Here is a 17,330-nt window from a genome sequence, read left to right on the forward strand (position 1 = left end):
AGCTCAAAATTTGTTTTGCAATTTCTCCAGAGTACAGGCCACAGACATCATTACGTGGGCACATGGTAAGGCTCAGGAGGGAAGTAGCGCTACTTGTCTTTTGACATGCCACATTGGCTACAGCAAATTGCAGAGTCATATCACATTTGAAGAGTCTCTGAGGTGTCAAAACAGCAGGATCAACCACGTGAGACCCATTTCGGAAACTACACTCCTTAGGCCTCTTTCACACTTCCGTCGGATGGGTGCGTCCTAGGGTGCGTCCTAATGCAGTGAATTGACGTTCCGACGGATGTTGATGAAATAGAGGAAACCAATTACTGTGTATATACATACATATATATATATATATATATATATATATATATATATATATATATATATATATATATATATATATATATTCCTGGTCTCTAATGGAAATATTGCACAATGAGTACCTAAATACTTGTATTACTTCCGTCATATACAACTTCAAATACCAGGTGTGGTTAACAAATCTAGCGCAATAACCACCGAGGTTCCACACACCTCACGCTCTAGATATGAGAAAACACATCTCAAAAAACCTAGTGTATGATAACTTCTGTACAACGGACTTCTGACCTAAATCCGTATCAAACCACTATAGGATTTTAACCCCAGTGCAACAAAAAGGCTCATAGCGTAAATTCTCAAGCTAGGGGTTAATCAATGGATTCTTAGCTGCAGACAATATACAATATTCTATCCACCAAATATATTTACTTTCCATTGCTTAATATTTCCAAGAATCCATCACTGACTGGCACATATAAAGAACAGTCTCACCCGCCTGGAACCATACTACATCACGATGTCCTGTTCCAATAATGGCGATGGACCTTTTCCCCTCCTTTGATCCCGACGAGTTTCGTTTACTCTCATCAGGGGATACCGTTGGGGTTATCTCATAACTGTCGTCCAGCCGACGCTTACATCCATTTACGCTATGAGCCTTTTTGTTGCACTGGGGTTAAAATCCTATAGTGGTTTGATACGGATTAGAGACCAGGAATTTATATATATGCAGTAATTGGTTTCTAATATGGATCCATAGCGCAATCCACGCATGTTGTATGTTTGTCTGTGTTATGCACCTTGCACTTTTTTGTGATTATTGGTTTTAGAGCATTAAGTAAAAGTTATATTTTAATCCTTTATGCCTATACATACAATTATTGGGATTACACCACAAGCTAAATATCCCCTAGGGAACTCATCTAGATGTGTTGTGAGCACTTAGATCCACCAAGTGCTTCACAGAAGTTTATAATGTAGAACCGTAAAAATAAAAAATCATTTTTTCACAAAAATGATCTTTTCGTCCCCAATTTTTTATTTTCCCATGGGTAACAGAAGAAACTGGACCCCAAAAGTTCTTGTGCAATTTGTCCTGAGTATGCTGATACTGATTATGTGGGGGTAAACCACTGTTTTGGCGCATGGCAGAACTTGGAAAGGAAGGAGCGCCGTTTGACTTTTCAATACAAAATTGACTGGAATTGAGATCGGACACCATGTCGCATTTGGAGAGCCCCTGTTGTGCCTAAACATTGAAACCCCCCATAAGTGACACCATTTTGGAAAGAAGACCCCCTAAGGAACTTATCTAGATGTGCTGTGATAGCTTTGAACCCCCAAGTGTTTCACTACAGTTTATAACGCAGAGCCGTGAAAATAAAAAAAAAATTTTTTCTCCACAAAAATTCTTTTTTAGCCCCCAGTTTTGTATTTTCCCAAGGGTAACAGGAGAAATTGGACCCCAAAACTTGTTGTTCAATGTGTCCTGAGTACGCTGATAGCCCATATGTTGGGGTAAACCCCTGTTTGGGCGAATGGTAGAGCTCGGAAGGGGCACGGTTTTGCTTTTTCAATGCAGAATTGGCTGGAATTGAGATCGGACGCCATGTCGCGTTTGGAGAGCCCCTGATGTGCCTAAACAGTGGAAACCCCCCAATTATAACTGAAACCCTAATCCAAACACACCCCTAACCTAATCCCAACCATAACTCTAACCACACCCCTATCCCTAATCCCAAACGTAAATATTATCCAAACCCTAACTTTAGCCCCAACCCTAACCCTAATGGGAAAATGGAAATAAAATGGGGTTTGACTTACTTTTATAGCGGGTTTTTTAGCGGATTTTTATGATTGGCAGCCGTCACAAACTAAAAGACGCTTTTTACTGCAAAAAATAGTTTTGTGTCTCCACATTTTGAGAGCTATAATTTTTCCATATTTTGGTCCACAGAGTCATGTGAGGTCTTGTTTTTTGCGAGACGAGTTAACATTTTTATTGGTAACATTTTCGGGCACGTGACATTTTTTGATCGCTTTTTATTCCGATTTTTGTGAGGTAGAATGAACAAAAACCAGCTATTCATGAATTTCTTTTGGGGGAGGGGGGGGGCACTTATACCGTTCCACGTTTGGTAAAATTGATAAAGCAGTTTTATTCTTCGGGTCAGAACGATTACAGCGATACCTCATTTATTTTTTTTATGTTTTGCCGCTTTTATACGATAAAAACTATTTTATAGAAAAAATAATTATTTTGCATCGTTTTATTTTGAGGACTATAACTTATTTTTTCATTGAGGATGCTGTATGGCTCATTTTTTGCGGGACAAGATGACGTTTTCAGCGGTATCATGGTTATTTATATTTGTCTTTTTGATCGCGTGTGATTCCACTTTTTGTTTGGCGGTATGATAATAAAGCGTTTTTTGCCTTTTTTACAGTGTTCACTGAAGGGGTTAACTAGTGGGACAGTTTTATAGGTCGGGTCGTTACGGACACGGCGATACAAAATATGTGTACTTTTATTGTTTTTTTTATTTAGATAAAGAAATGTATTTATTGGAACAATATTTTTTTTTCTTTATTTAGGATTTTTTTTTTATGCATGTAAATATATATTTTTTTACTTTTTTACATTGCCCCATGGGGGGACATCACATTATAGTGACAGATTGCTGATCTGACACTTTGCAGTGCACTGTGTCAGATCAGCGATCACACAGGCACTGAAGGAGGCTTGCCGGCGTCTGCTCTGAGCAGGCGATTGCAAGCCACCTCCCTGCAGGACCCGGAAGGCCCCCCACAGCCATTTTGGATCCGGGCCTGCAGGGAGGAGGAGGTAGGAGACCCTTGGAGCAACACGATCACATCGCATTGCTCCGAGGGTCTCAGGGAAGCACGCAGGGAGCCCCCTCCTAGCGCGATGCTTCCCTGTGCCGCTGGAACGCTACGATCATCTTTGATCGCAGTGTGCCGGGGGTTAATGTGCCAGGTGCGGTCCGTGACCGCTCCTGGCACATAGTGCCGGATGTCAGCTGCGATAGTCAGCTGACACCCGGCCCCGATCGGCCGCGCTCCCCCCGTAAGCGCGGCTGATCGGCGATGACATACTATCCCGTCGGTGGTCATAAGGGCCCATACCACCTCGACGGGATAGTACGTCAGATGTCAGAAAGGGGTTAAGGAATTCATCTAGGTGTGTAGTGACCATTTTGGATCCAAAGGTGCTTCACAGAAATATTCAAGAACAGGGCGAAAAAAAGAAAAACTTTGCTTTAATTGAATTTTTCAATTTTTCCCTCAGATAACAGGATCAATTTGACCTATTTCACCCAAGTCAGATAATACCCCATATATGGTCAGAAACTTCTGTTTGGGCAAACATGACTGGGAAAGAACGGAGCAGTATTTGACTTTTGGAGCGCAATTTTAGGCTGGAAAAGATTATGGATACCACGTAACTTTAGCAGAGCCTCTGCAGTGCCAAAGCCACACAAAGGCCTTATAACGTAACCCTGTTTTAAAACTAAAATCCTTTAAGGAATTCATCTAGGGCTGGACCCACAGATTTGTCACTAAATTTTAGCATGAAAAGTAATAAACGTGTTTTTCCCACTAATCTCTTGCATTGGAATTTTAGGCATAAACCCTGATGTAAGTGATCAATGTTGAGCACAGGGTAAATGTGAACCGAACTTTATTCCAATTTTTGGCAGACAGGATGAACAATAAATAGCTGTTTAGGAATTGTTTTTATTTTCTTTATGCCATGCACTATGCAGTATCAGTCATAACACAGCGTTATTCTTAGGGTCAGGATGATTACATTACCAGATTTATGTTGCTTTTTTATGCTTTATTACTTTTACACACTAAAAAAGCTTTTTTTGACAATAACAAATTTTTGTATGACCATATTTTGAGTGCTAACACATTATTTTTCTAACAGAGCTGTATAAGAGCTTGATTTCTTTGTGATGAGTTGAAGTTTTTATTGGTGCCATTTTGTACAATAACATTTTTGATCACTTTTTACTCTAATTATTGGGAGTCAAAAGGAACAAATAAACAGCAATTCATGAATTGTTTCACCCCATTCACCATGTAGTAAAAGTAATAAGATAACATTATTCTTCGGGTCAGGACAATTACAGCGATTCCATCTTTAGGCTATGTGCACACGTCAGGATTTTCTGCAGAATTTTCCTGAGCAAAACTGGACTTTTTCTGCAGGAAATGCGCATGCGTTTTTTTTTTTGCGTTTTTTGTGGGGGGGTTTCCGGAGCTTCCCAATGCATTACATAGCATCAAAAACACGAACAATCCGCAAAATTAATGAACATGCTGCAATTTTTTCGCAGAAAAAAAACGCATCATGCGCACAAAAATTGCAGAATGCATTAAAAATGATGGGATGCTTATGTATGCGTTTTTAAGCGTTTTTTCAGTGGAAAACGAAAAAACGTGAAAAATCCTGAACGTGTGCACATAGCCTAATATAGGTTTTTTGTTTTACTACTTTTGCATGCTGAAAAGATTTTTTTCCCCAAAAATTTGTTTTTGCATCACCATATTTTGAAAGCTATAGCAATTTTATTTTTCCACTGACCAAGTTGAGTGAGAGCTTGTTTTTTGTTGGACGAGATGGCATTTTCAGATATGCCATTTGTGCATACACATGACTTTGATTGGCAGGTTAATGAATAACAATGTTCCTCCCATGTTTTATATTTATTTGTTGGTGGAATTCACTGACCAGGTTTAATAATGTGAGATTTTTATAGAACCGGTCGTTTCACGTGGAGCAATATAAAATGTGAGCTTTTTTTGTTTCTTTGTTTTCATATTAGAAATGTTTTTTTAAATACGAAACAGGTTTGTAATTTTTGTGTACTTTACTTTGTGGGGCTTTTTTGTCTAGTGTTTACTCTCTGTACATGTCTTCTACCTTCGTTTATCTGATTGTTGCTCTAATATCATGCAATAACTTTACATTGGAGAGAATTAAACATATCAGTTTTACAATGGCAGGAGGCCTGTAGGTCATTATTTGATCTCTGTGTAGCATGACAACCACTGGCTCCCAAAGATTGCATCATGGGGAAAAATGGAGGGGGAGAGGAATCCCCTTCCCTTTCCCGGCCTAAAAGCAGTGATTGCATTTGATCATGGCATACAAAGGGTTAAACAACCTGGGATGGTGCTGGCTGTTACTGCAGGAGTTTGCCTGTTAATTAAAGGGGAATTCCCATCTCCAAGGTCCTATCCTAATATGTAGTAGGTGTAATAATAATATTAGCAAATACCTACAATTAGAAATGTAGTATAGTTTTTCTGATTTGCTATGTCTCTTTCCTCATGTGCAGGCATTACAGGACCTTAGGTATCCATGGTTATGACCACTATATCCGTGGTGGTGACCATGAACACCTAAGGTCCTGCAATGCCTGCACATGAGGAAAGAGACATAGCAAATCAGAAAAACTATACTATATTTCTAATTGTAGGTATTTGCTATTATAATAAAAATATTACTACTACTACTACACATACTTCATATTGGGGTAGGATCTTCGCGATGGGAACACTCCTTTAAATTGTTTTTCCCTTGTTGATCGTGAGGGAACAGCTCCCTGTGCCCACATGACCACCATGACATACCTTTACGTCAAACACTTTTCCCGTTATAACATACACATACATCATATGTTTGAACAGAAAGCTTTTAAAAGGAGTCTTATCACATGACCTAGGATATGCAGTGAACCCCAAACCTCCATTTGCAGATGTTTTCCAGTTCTACTCTGCACTGAGGAGGGGTAAAAAAAAACCCTGAATATAAAGTTTTTGTTTAATCATGTGCAAAGCCCTTTAGAGGGTGGATATTGACTTGTAGGATTTTTACTTCCAATAGGAGGTATTAGAGTCCCTGCTCTATTCCTCTGTAAGAGGCCATATGCACAGGGAGTAGCGAACACTAGCACTAGTGGTCTCGGCATAACCATCAAACAAGAAGAGTGAATAGTGTTGTGGAATAGTCTGTGAGCACTTGCCATGATTACCAATACACTCCACTAAACTTTCTCCATCCTAGTGAACACAGAAGCTTGGAAATGTAATAGTATGACCACTGGCAAAAGTGCTTATTAGTAACCAAAAACTAATACACATAGCTGCCTACCAGATAACATTATACCGCTAAGTCTGAGTTTCTATTTATACTGGTTTATGAACAGGGTCGGACTGGCCCACCGGGAGATCGGAGAATCCTCCGGTGGGCCTGCCTCCCAGTGGGCCCTCCCCCTCACCAGCAGCAGACTCCTGCCTCATTCATTATTAGTGCCTGCACCCAGCGGTGAGTTCTTTATTCCATACCCGGTGCCAGCCGTCTGCACTGCTCAGCAATAAGGGATGCGAGGTGAGAGCTTTGTCATCATTTGCTGCGGCTTCTGCTGATCTCGTGGCACTCACCGCTCTATCAGCTGTGGCGTGCTGAATGAGATCAATAGAAGCGGCAGCAGCAGGTGATGAGAAAGCGCTCACCTCACATCACTTGTTGCTGAGCAGTGCAGACAGCAGGCACTGGGTGTGGAATAACACACCATGCACAGCACAGAGCCACAGGCTGTGAGACTGCACTGTGTACAGCACACAGCCTCGTGAGCGGCGTTGATTTTTAGAGCCTGAGGGCAATGGCATGATGTCACCGGAAGGGGCGGGGCATTCATCAGACCAGTGAACAGGAAGCAGCGTTGTTCTGAGGCTCAGGCTGCTGGTGAGGATTGAAATGAGTGGCTGCACCATGGAGCCCCGTGAGGAGAGGACCAAGGGGCTGCGCAATGAACCCTTGAACAAATAGGAATGAAGACCCAGGATTCAGTGAGTGGTGAGAGGATGTTTTTTGGAAAGAGTTGATGTAACTAGAGTGGGGCTTGTATAGGGAAGATGATGAGGGGCTGTGTGGAGAAGTGGAGATGATAATGACGGGCTGCATGAAAAAAGGGTCATGATGAGGGGCTGCGTGAAAAGGGGGATGACGAGGCTGTGTGGAGAAGGAGGGATGACGAGGCTGTGTGGAGAAGGAGGGATGACGAGGCTGTGTGGAGAAGGAGGGATGACGAGGCTGTGTGGAGAAGGAGGGATGACGAGGCTGTGTGGAGAAGGAGGGATGACGAGGCTGTGTGGAGAAGGAGGGATGACGAGGCTGTGTGGAGAAGGAGGGATGACGAGGCTGTGTGGAGAAGGAGGGATGACGAGGCTGTGTGGAGAAGGAGGGATGACGAGGCTGTGTGGAGAAGGAGGGATGACGAGGCTGTGTGGAGAAGGAGGGATGACGAGGCTGTGTGGAGAAGGAGGGATGACGAGGCTGTGTGGAGAAGGAGGGATGACGAGGCTGTGTGGAGAAGGAGGGATGACGAGGCTGTGTGGAGAAGGAGGGATGACGAGGCTGTGTGGAGAAGGAGGGATGACGAGGCTGTGTGGAGAAGGAGGGATGACGAGGCTGTGTGGAGAAGGAGGGATGACGAGGCTGTGTGGAGAAGGAGGGATGACGAGGCTGTGTGGAGAAGGAGGGATGACGAGGCTGTGTGGAGAAGGAGGGATGACGAGGCTGTGTGGAGAAGGAGGGATGACGAGGCTGTGTGGAGAAGGAGGGATGACGAGGCTGTGTGGAGAAGGAGGGATGACGAGGCTGTGTGGAGAAGGAGGGATGACGAGGCTGTGTGGAGAAGGAGGGATGACGAGGCTGTGTGGAGAAGGAGGGATGACGAGGCTGTGTGGAGAAGGAGGGATGACGAGGCTGTGTGGAGAAGGAGGGATGACGAGGCTGTGTGGAGAAGGAGGGATGACGAGGCTGTGTGGAGAAGGAGGGATGACGAGGCTGTGTGGAGAAGGAGGGATGACGAGGCTGTGTGGAGAAGGAGGGATGACGAGGCTGTGTGGAGAAGGAGGGATGACGAGGCTGTGAGGAGGAGGGATGACGAGGCTGTGTGGAGGAGGGATGACGAGGCTGTGTGGAGAAGGAGGGATGACGAGGCTGTGTGGAGAAGGGCGGATGATGAGGGCCACTGCAGTTCAGGGGCCCAGCTGGGAACACAGCCTCAGTGACCTGCCGTAACCTCGATGAGGTTAGCCGACGCCAGTGACCGGAGGTAAACTATACCTCCGATAACAGCTGCGGGCTCACATCATTTGACAGCGTGTGGACCTCAGCTGTCTAACTGGCGGGGATGATTTTACCGCCGATCAGAAGCAGTGTTTGCCGCGCTGTCTTGCACCTCACAGAGTGGTAAACACTGGAAGTTCGGGCCCCCCATTCAAGTGAATGGGGTCCGGATACTGTTCTGTACCCGAACCTGGACTTTTTTTAACTGTTCGGCTGGACTCGAACATCTCTAATCCTGTGTCTAGTGTGTGACTGGTGTTTGTATGCTGTGTAAGTGTGTCATGTGTCTACCATGTGACTGCTGTGTGTCACGTGTTAGTATCCTGTGTCTAGTGTGTGACTGGTGTGTGTCACGTGTATGTATCCTGTGTCTAGTGTGTGACTGGTGTGTATCATGTGTATGTATCCTGTGTCTAGCGTGTGACTGGTGTGTATCACGTGTATGTATCCTGTGTCTAGCGTGTGACTGGTGTGTGTCACGTGTATGTATTGTGTTTAGTGTGTGACTGGTGTGTATCACGTGTATGTATCCTGTGTCTAGCGTGTGATTGGTGTGTATCACGTGTATGTATCCTGTGTCTAGGGTGTGACTTGTGCGTATGTGTCATGTCTAGTGTGTGTATGTGGCACATGTCTAAATAATAAAATCTTTGTTCTTATAGAATATCATTGTGTTCGGCAGCACTGGTCTTGTTTACCCATAATTTTCTGCTGCAGATAAGGGTGCTTGACTAGATGGAAGCTAAGGGAAGACTCTGCAGCTAGTACCCCTTAAGCATGGTGGGCCCTTAGAATGATGTTCTCTGGTGGGCCCAAGCTACTCCAGTCCGACGCTGTTTATGAATGAATTTTCATTCATTTAGTTACATGCTCCCATTAGGTTCCACATAGTAGGTATCAATATAGGCTTCACAATACATGATAACAATAAGCCAGTAAAGTTATTAAAAAGCAGACTTGTATTTATTCTTTATTTTGCTGATTTGTATGGGAAACAACTTTTTTTTCTCATACTCTGACAAGTTTGGGTATTCTGCCCCCCACCCCGAAAATAAAATAAAACCATGTGTAATTAGTACTGAACGATGCACCAGAGATGATATAAAGCCCCACTCACACAACTTTGCCTTACAATGCATTTCCCAAATAATTGATTTCTCACTTCAGACAGACTTACCGAACACAGAGTTGTAGGAAATGTAGATCAGATGAACTATATTATATGCTTCAATTCTTATGTCTTTCCAGATGCCCTGTGTGGGAAATGAAGGTCCCCAATCCCAGCTGAATGAGCACTGGGCCTGCATTACGAGAAAATAGGGAAATAAAGGGGTGGCCACTATGAGGTATAGTAAAGACCTTATCAGTACTTTCATTACAACATGACCTAATATGCTTTTCAAAAGCTTCCCAAGTGTGTAGAAACCCACTCCAAAAATGTCCACCACGACCCTCTACCCAACCCACACATAACTTCACATTCAGTTACTACAAATTCTTAAAAACAGTTTGACATCCTCGGAAAACACAAGGCATGCCAAGGAATTAAGAAAGTGGCCAGGAAGTGACAGTCATAGCAAATACCGATTCAATATACTATTCCACAATCATCCAGAACCACTCCCCAGGTCAATAGTGGCCAGTGTTTGCCCTATGTTATTCCAGCTGTTCCCTGAGAATTCTGGTTTCTGATCTCATAAAATCTGCCATAATATAAAGATATAGTCATTTGTATTTAGTGCTAATTTTTGTTTTATTTAACCCCTTGACGACATGCGCTGTACTAGTACAGCGCATGTCGTGTCTCCCCCTTTTATGTGGGCTCCGGCCCTGAGCCCACATCTTTCTCAACACATGTCCGCTGTTTTGATCGTGGGTCACCGATGGGTCAGCATGAGAACAACGTGGTCGGCGCTCATAGCAAGTCAGCAATTCTGGTATATACAGGAGATCTCAACATCGCCTGTATGTAGCAGAGCCGATCGCGTTATGGCAGCTTCTAGTCTCCCATGGAGACTATTGAAGCATGCCAAAAGTAAAAAAATATTTTTAAAAAAATATTAAAAGAAATAAAAAAAATATATAAAAGTTCACGTCACCCCATTTTTCACCCCATTCAAAATAAAGCAATAAAAAAACAAACATACATACACATATTTGTTATTGCTTCCTTCAGAATCACCCGATCAGTCAAGCTATAAAAAGAATTAATCCGATTGGTAAATGGCGTCGCGAAAAAAAAAGTAAAAAACGGCAGACTTACTTTTTTTGGTCACTGCAACATTGCATTAAAATGCAATAACGGGTGATCAAAAGATTGTATCCACACCAATCCAAAAAAAATAGTTGTGGAATTGCCCTTTTTTTTGCAATTTCACCGCACCTGAAGTTTTTTCCTGTTTTGAGTACACGATATGGTAAAACCAATGGTGTCGTTCAAAAGTACAAATTGTCCTGCAAAAAATAAGCCTTCACATAGTCATATTGAAAAAAAGTTATGGCTCTGGGAAGAAGGGGAGCAAAAAAAAACAAACACAAAAATGAAAAAGGGCTCTGTCATGAAGGGATTAACAAGGGGGAAGGGCTCACAATAATGCACTGGAGCCTAAACACACAACTCTAGAGAACCTTGTGAAGCATGTCCCCTTGTAAAAAGGCAATTACAAATTAGCACCAAATAAAAAGCTCCATATCTCTGGAATTGTATGATGGTATTAAAAATAAATAAATACTCAGGAAAAGTGGGAAGGAACTAAGAACAGTGGACACTTCGGACTTGGTGACAGGTACTCTTTAACCTCTTAAGGTACCTTCACACATAACGATATTGTTGCAACGTCATGCTTTTTGTGACGTAGCAACGATCCCGCTAACGATATCTTTATGTGTGACAGCGACCAACGATCAGGCCCCTGCTGGGAGATCGTTGGTCGCTGGGGAATGATCAGGACCTTTTTTTGGTCGCTGATCACCCCGCTGTCATCGCTAGATCGGCGTGTGTGACGCCGATCCAGCGATGTGTTCACCTGTAACCAGGGTAAACAAGTAAGTGCAGGGCCGCGCTTAGTACCCGATATTTACCCTGGTTACCATTGTAAAAGTAAAAAAAAAAAAAAAAAAAACGACATACTCACATTCCGATGTCTGTCACGTCCCCCGGTGTCAGCTTCCCTGCACTGTGTCAGCGCCGGCCGGCCGTAAAGCAGAGCACAATGGTGACGTCACCGCTCTGCTTTACGGCCAGCGCTTACACAGTGCAGGAAAGCTGATGGCGGGGGACGTGACAGACATCGGAATGTGAGTATGTACTGTTTTTTTTTTACTTTTACAATGGTAACCAGGGAAAATATGGGGTTACTAAGCGCGGCGCTGCACTTAGTAACCCGATGTTTACCCTGGTTACCCGAGGACTTCGGCAATGTTGAAGACAGTTTCAACGATGCCGAAGTTGTTCCCCTGATCGTTGGTCGCTGGAGAGCTGTCTGTGTGACAGCTCCCCAGCGACCACACAACGACTTACCAACGATCACGGCCAGGTCGTATCGCTGGTCGTGATCGTTGGTAAATCGTTTAGTGTAACGGTATCTTTAATGACACATAGTTAAGTCATATGCAGGCTCCCTGACTTGGTGTGCTCTCACAAGACGAGCTCACATCTTTGATGGCTGTGATATTCAGGCATTACCAGCTTCTAATAGCTGCGGTGGAGCGGAGCTCTGCCCATGGCTGCTGACCTGTGTCTGGTGTTCACAGGAGACAGTGATTTTCGCTATACACAGCAGTACAGCGGGATGGCTGTGTATAATACGAGCGATTAGATGAGCGCAAGTTTATGCTACAAATAGAGTAGAAAGTCAAAAGAACAAGTAAAAAAAATATATAGAAAAATCACACACCTTTTCTCCCATTAAAAAGAAATTAAAAAAGAACACACACATTCGGTAATGCTATGCCCATAAAGGAGCTAAAATTAACCTGTTCAGCAAACAGTGTAATCAGAAAAAACATTTAAACGCCATAATTACAGTTGTTCAGGCACCACAATACTGAAAAAAAATGCAGTAAGAGGCGATCAAAACATCTTATCTACCCCAAAATGCTATCAATAAAAAAGCGAGCTCAGGGTGACAAACAGTAAGCCCTCACACAGTCTTACCAACCAAAAATTGAAAACGTTACAGGTCTTGGAAAATGGAGACACGAGCACTGACACAACTGGCTATTTTGACAGAAAAATTTAAAAAAGTTATGGCTCTTGGAAGAAAAAAAAAGGAGGGAAAAAAATGAAAAATCACCCGGTCAGAAAGGGGTTAAAGCCTGTGCCTAACAGTTCAATGTTACAATGAGGGGAATCACCTTTCTTATGTAGTTCACATGGCAGTCTCCATTTTGCACTTTCGGGGGGCAGTCTGGAGGGATTCCATAGGCGTGCTGAGAGTTCCTTTCTTTTGCCCAGTCTATAGCTGACTGAAACTTGATTTCTATGTGGTTTTCCGCTTTGATCATTTTGGTTATATCTACAGTCTATAAGTGAAAAAACACAAGTCAGTCTTATGCTGAAATGTAAAGAAATCCGCTTGATTTTAGATTGGTAAACCAAACATTAATTGGTCATAAAGGAATTAGGATTTGACATCCTTCATTTTACATTAAAGTGAACTTGTCAGCAGGATTGTGCACAGTAACCTACAGACACTGTCAGGTCGCCTCGTTATACTGATTACAATGATACCTTGGTTGATGAAATCCGTCTTGTGGTTTAATCTTTATTTTCAGTTTATGAGATTCTTGTGCTTTGGGGCGGCCTGTGGGGGTCTTTTCATCTGGTGCTTTGATTAGGTAATCACCAGTATGGCTTCTGACAGTAATCCCTCACTGATCTGCCCCCTAGTGTACATAATGATTATATACATATTGAAAAAAATAAATTCCCTTCTGCAGGCAGCAGCCAGAGTTGCAGCCTGATCACATGTGCGCTTTTTTTCTGAATATTATACCATAAAACAAAAAAAAATATCAGTCTGAAAATCGCCGATAGCTGCTACTGTGCAGGTGCAGCCGGCGTCATTTTCAGACCGATTCATTTTTTATGAATTACCGTATACCATACAAAAAAATAATTAACTGCACATTACACATGCGATCAGGCTGCTGCTCAGGTGCTGCCGGCTGCCTGCCTGCCTGCAGAAGATTTTTTTTCAATATGTACCGTATATACTCGTGTATAAGCCGAGTTTTTCAGCACATTTTTTGTGCTGAAAACACCCCCCTTGGCTTATGCATGAGTCACGGTACAGAAAGCCGGCGGGGGAGGGGGGCGGCGTAACAGCGGGTGCCAGGAGCCGGCACACACATCATACTCGCCTACCTGCGCGCCCTATGTGCTGGCACTGCATCTCGTTTCAGCCGCCACTGCCTGCCTGCAGCTCTTCCTGTGCCCCGCAGTCACGTGGTACCGCTCATTAAGGTGATGAATATGCGCTCCACGCCTATGGGAGTGGAGATGTGTCCAATACGTGTTTTGTTTTTTCAATAGGAAACATGCATACAGGGACGGAACGGGGGAGGCGTGCATACATGGACAGAACGGGGGAGGCGTGCATACAGGGACTGAACGGGGGAGGCATGCATACATGGACAGAACGGGGGAGGCGTGCATACAGGGACTGAACGGGGGAGGCATGCATACATGGATGGAAGGGGGAGGCGTGCATACAGGGACTGAACGGGGCGAGGCATGCATACATGGACAGAATGGGGGAGGCGTGCATACAGGGACTGAACGGGGAGAGGCATTCATACCAGGACAGGGAAGGGGGAGGCATTCATACAATGACAGGGACGGGGAGGTATTCATATCAGGACAGAAAAGGGGGAACCATGCATAGCAGTACATGGAAGAGGGGACAATACATACCCAGCTTATAATCGAGTCAATAAGCTTACCCAGTTTTCCGTGGCAAAAGTAGGTGCCTCGGCTTATACTCGGGTGGGCTTATACTCAAGTATATACGGTATATAATATTCATTATGTAAACTAGGGAGCATGACACTGAGGGATCAGTGACCTGTCAGAAGCCACTCGTGAATACCTAAGCAGAGCACCAGATGAAGACCCCCCCCACAGGCCGCCCCGGGGCATGAGGATATCATTAACTCAAAACTGAAAATAAAGATTGAACCAAAACCACAAGACGGGTTTCATCCACACAGATATCATTTTAAATCAGTATAACAGCCCCGACCTGACATTGCCTGTAGGTTACTCAGCACAATCCTTTCGACAGCTTCCGTTTAACAGGAATTTTCATCAGGTTTTTGTTACCCCCACGGGAGACCAGCATAATGTAGGGGCAGAGATTCTGATCCCAGCTATTTATCACTTACATTATTGGGTGCTGATGTTTTTGATAAAAAAAAAAAAAAAGGTTTTCTCTGCTACAGATCAAGTAATTCTCTGAATGCTGAGCTCTGTATAACCCCGTCCTCTGAATGCTGGGCTCTGTATAACCCCGTCCTCTGAATGCTGGGCTCTGTATAACCCCGTCCTCTGAATGCTGGGCTCTGTATAACCCCGTCCTCTGAATGCTGGGCTCTGTATAACCCCGTCCTCTGAATGCTGGGCTCTGTATATCCCCGTCCTCTGAATGCTGGGCTCTGTATAACCCCGTCCTCTGAATGCTGGGCTCTGTATAACCCCGTCCTCTGAATGCTGGGCTCTGTATAACCCCGTCCACTGAATGCTGGGCTCTGTATAACCCCGTCCTCTGAATGCTGGGCTCTGTATAACCCCGTCCTCTGAATGCTGGGCTCTGTATAACCCCGTCCTCTGAATGCTGGGCTCTGTATAACCCCGTCCTCTGAATGCTGGGCTCTGTATAACCCCGTCCTCTGAATGCTGGGCTCTGTATAACCCCGTCCTCTGAATGCTGGGCTCTGTATAACCCCGTCCTCTGAATGCTGGGCTCTGTATAACCCCGTCCTCTGAATGCTGGGCTCTGTATAACCCCGTCCTCTGAATGCTGGGCTCTGTATAACCCCGTCCTCTGAATGCTGGGCTCTGTATAACCCCGTCCTCTGAATGCTGGGCTCTGTATAACCCCGTCCTCTGAATGCTGGGCTCTGTATAACCCCGTCCTCTGAATGCTGGGCTCTGTATAACCCCGTCCTCTGAATGCTGGGCTCTGTATAACCCCGTCCTCTGAATGCTGGGCTCTGTATAACCCCGTCCTCTGAATGCTGGGCTCTGTATAACCCCGTCCTCTGAATGCTGGGCTCTGTATAACCCCGTCCTCTGAATGCTGGGCTCTGTATAACCCCGTCCTCTGAATGCTGGGCTCTGTATAACCCCGTCCTCTGAATGCTGGGCTCTGTATAACCCCGTCCTCTGAATGCTGGGCTCTGTATAACCCCGTCCTCTGAATGCTGGGCTCTGTATAACCCCGTCCTCTGAATGCTGGGCTCTGTATAACCCCGTCCTCTGAATGCTGGGCTCTGTATAACCCCGTCCTCTGAATGCTGGGCTCTGTATAACCCCGTCCTCTGAATGCTGGGCTCTGTATAACCCCGTCCTCTGAATGCTGGGCTCTGTATAACCCCGTCCTCTGAATGCTGGGCTCTGTATAACCCCGTCCTCTGAATGCTGGGCTCTGTATAACCCCGTCCTCTGAATGCTGGGCTCTGTATAACCCCGTCCTCTGAATGCTGGGCTCTGTATAACCCCGTCCTCTGAATGCTGGGCTCTGTATAACCCCGTCCTCTGAATGCTGGGCTCTGTATAACCCCGTCCTCTGAATGCTGGGCTCTGTATAACCCCGTCCTCTGAATGCTGGGCTCTGTATAACCCCGTCCTCTGAATGCTGGGCTCTGTATAACCCCGTCCTCTGAATGCTGGGCTCTGTATAACCCCGTCCTCTGAATGCTGGGCTCTGTATAACCCCGTCCTCTGAATGCTGGGCTCTGTATAACCCCGTCCTCTGAATGCTGGGCTCTGTATAACCCCGTCCTCTGAATGCTGGGCTCTGTATAACCCCGTCCTCTGAATGCTGGGCTCTGTATAACCCCGTCCTCTGAATGCTGGGCTCTGTATAACCCCGTCCTCTGAATGCTGGGCTCTGTATAACCCCGTCCTCTGAATGCTGGGCTCTGTATAACCCCGTCCTCTGAATGCTGGGCTCTGTATAACCCCGTCCTCTGAATGCTGAGCTCTGTATAACCCCGTCCTCTCAATGCTGAGCTCTGTATAACCCCGTCCTCTGAATGCGGAGCTCTGTATAACCCCGTCCTCTGAATGCGGAGCTCTGTATAACCCCGTCCTCTGAATGCTGGGCTCTGTATAACCCCGTCCTCTGAATGCTGGGCTCTGTATAACCCCGTCCTCTGAATGCTGGGCTCTGTATAACCCCGTCCTCTGAATGCTGGGCTCTGTATAACCCCGTCCTCTGAATGCTGGGCTCTGTATAACCCCGTCCTCTGAATGCTGGGCTCTGTATAACCCCGTCCTCTGAATGCTGGGCTCTGTATAACCCCGTCCTCTGAATGCTGGGCTCTGTATAACCCCGTCCTCTGAATGCTGGGCTCTGTATAACCCCGTCCTCTGAATGCTGGGCTCTGTATAACCCCGTCCTCTGAATGCTGGGCTCTGTATAACCCCGTCCTCTGAATGCTGGGCTCTGTATAACCCCGTCCTCTGAATGCTGGGCTCTGTATAACCCCGTCCTCTGAATGCTGGGCTCTGTATAACCCCGTCCTCTGAATGCTGGGCTCTGTATAACCCCGTCCTCTGAATGCTGGGCTCTGTATAACCCCGTCCTCTGAATGCTGGGCTCTGTATAACCCCGTC

The 17,330-nt window shown here is 45.1% G+C and overlaps 1 protein-coding gene across 3 annotated transcripts in view; it reads right to left on the minus strand.

Annotated features, from left to right (window-relative positions):
- Positions 1-17,330, minus strand: part of MANBA (mannosidase beta) — a 122,765-nt gene that overhangs the window by 84,613 nt on the left and 20,822 nt on the right. For all 3 annotated transcript variants that reach the window (XM_069743655.1, XM_069743656.1, XM_069743657.1), the window contains 2 exons: positions 12,845-13,012; positions 9,666-9,789 (listed from right to left, as the gene is read on the minus strand). In XM_069743655.1, the coding sequence (XP_069599756.1) occupies positions 9,666-9,789; positions 12,845-13,012 (292 nt within the window). The remainder of the gene's footprint in view (positions 1-9,665; positions 9,790-12,844; positions 13,013-17,330) is intronic.

Source organism: Ranitomeya imitator, chromosome 1 (genome assembly GCF_032444005.1).
Source record: "Ranitomeya imitator isolate aRanImi1 chromosome 1, aRanImi1.pri, whole genome shotgun sequence".
Classification (NCBI taxonomy): Eukaryota; Metazoa; Chordata; class Amphibia; order Anura; family Dendrobatidae; genus Ranitomeya; species Ranitomeya imitator.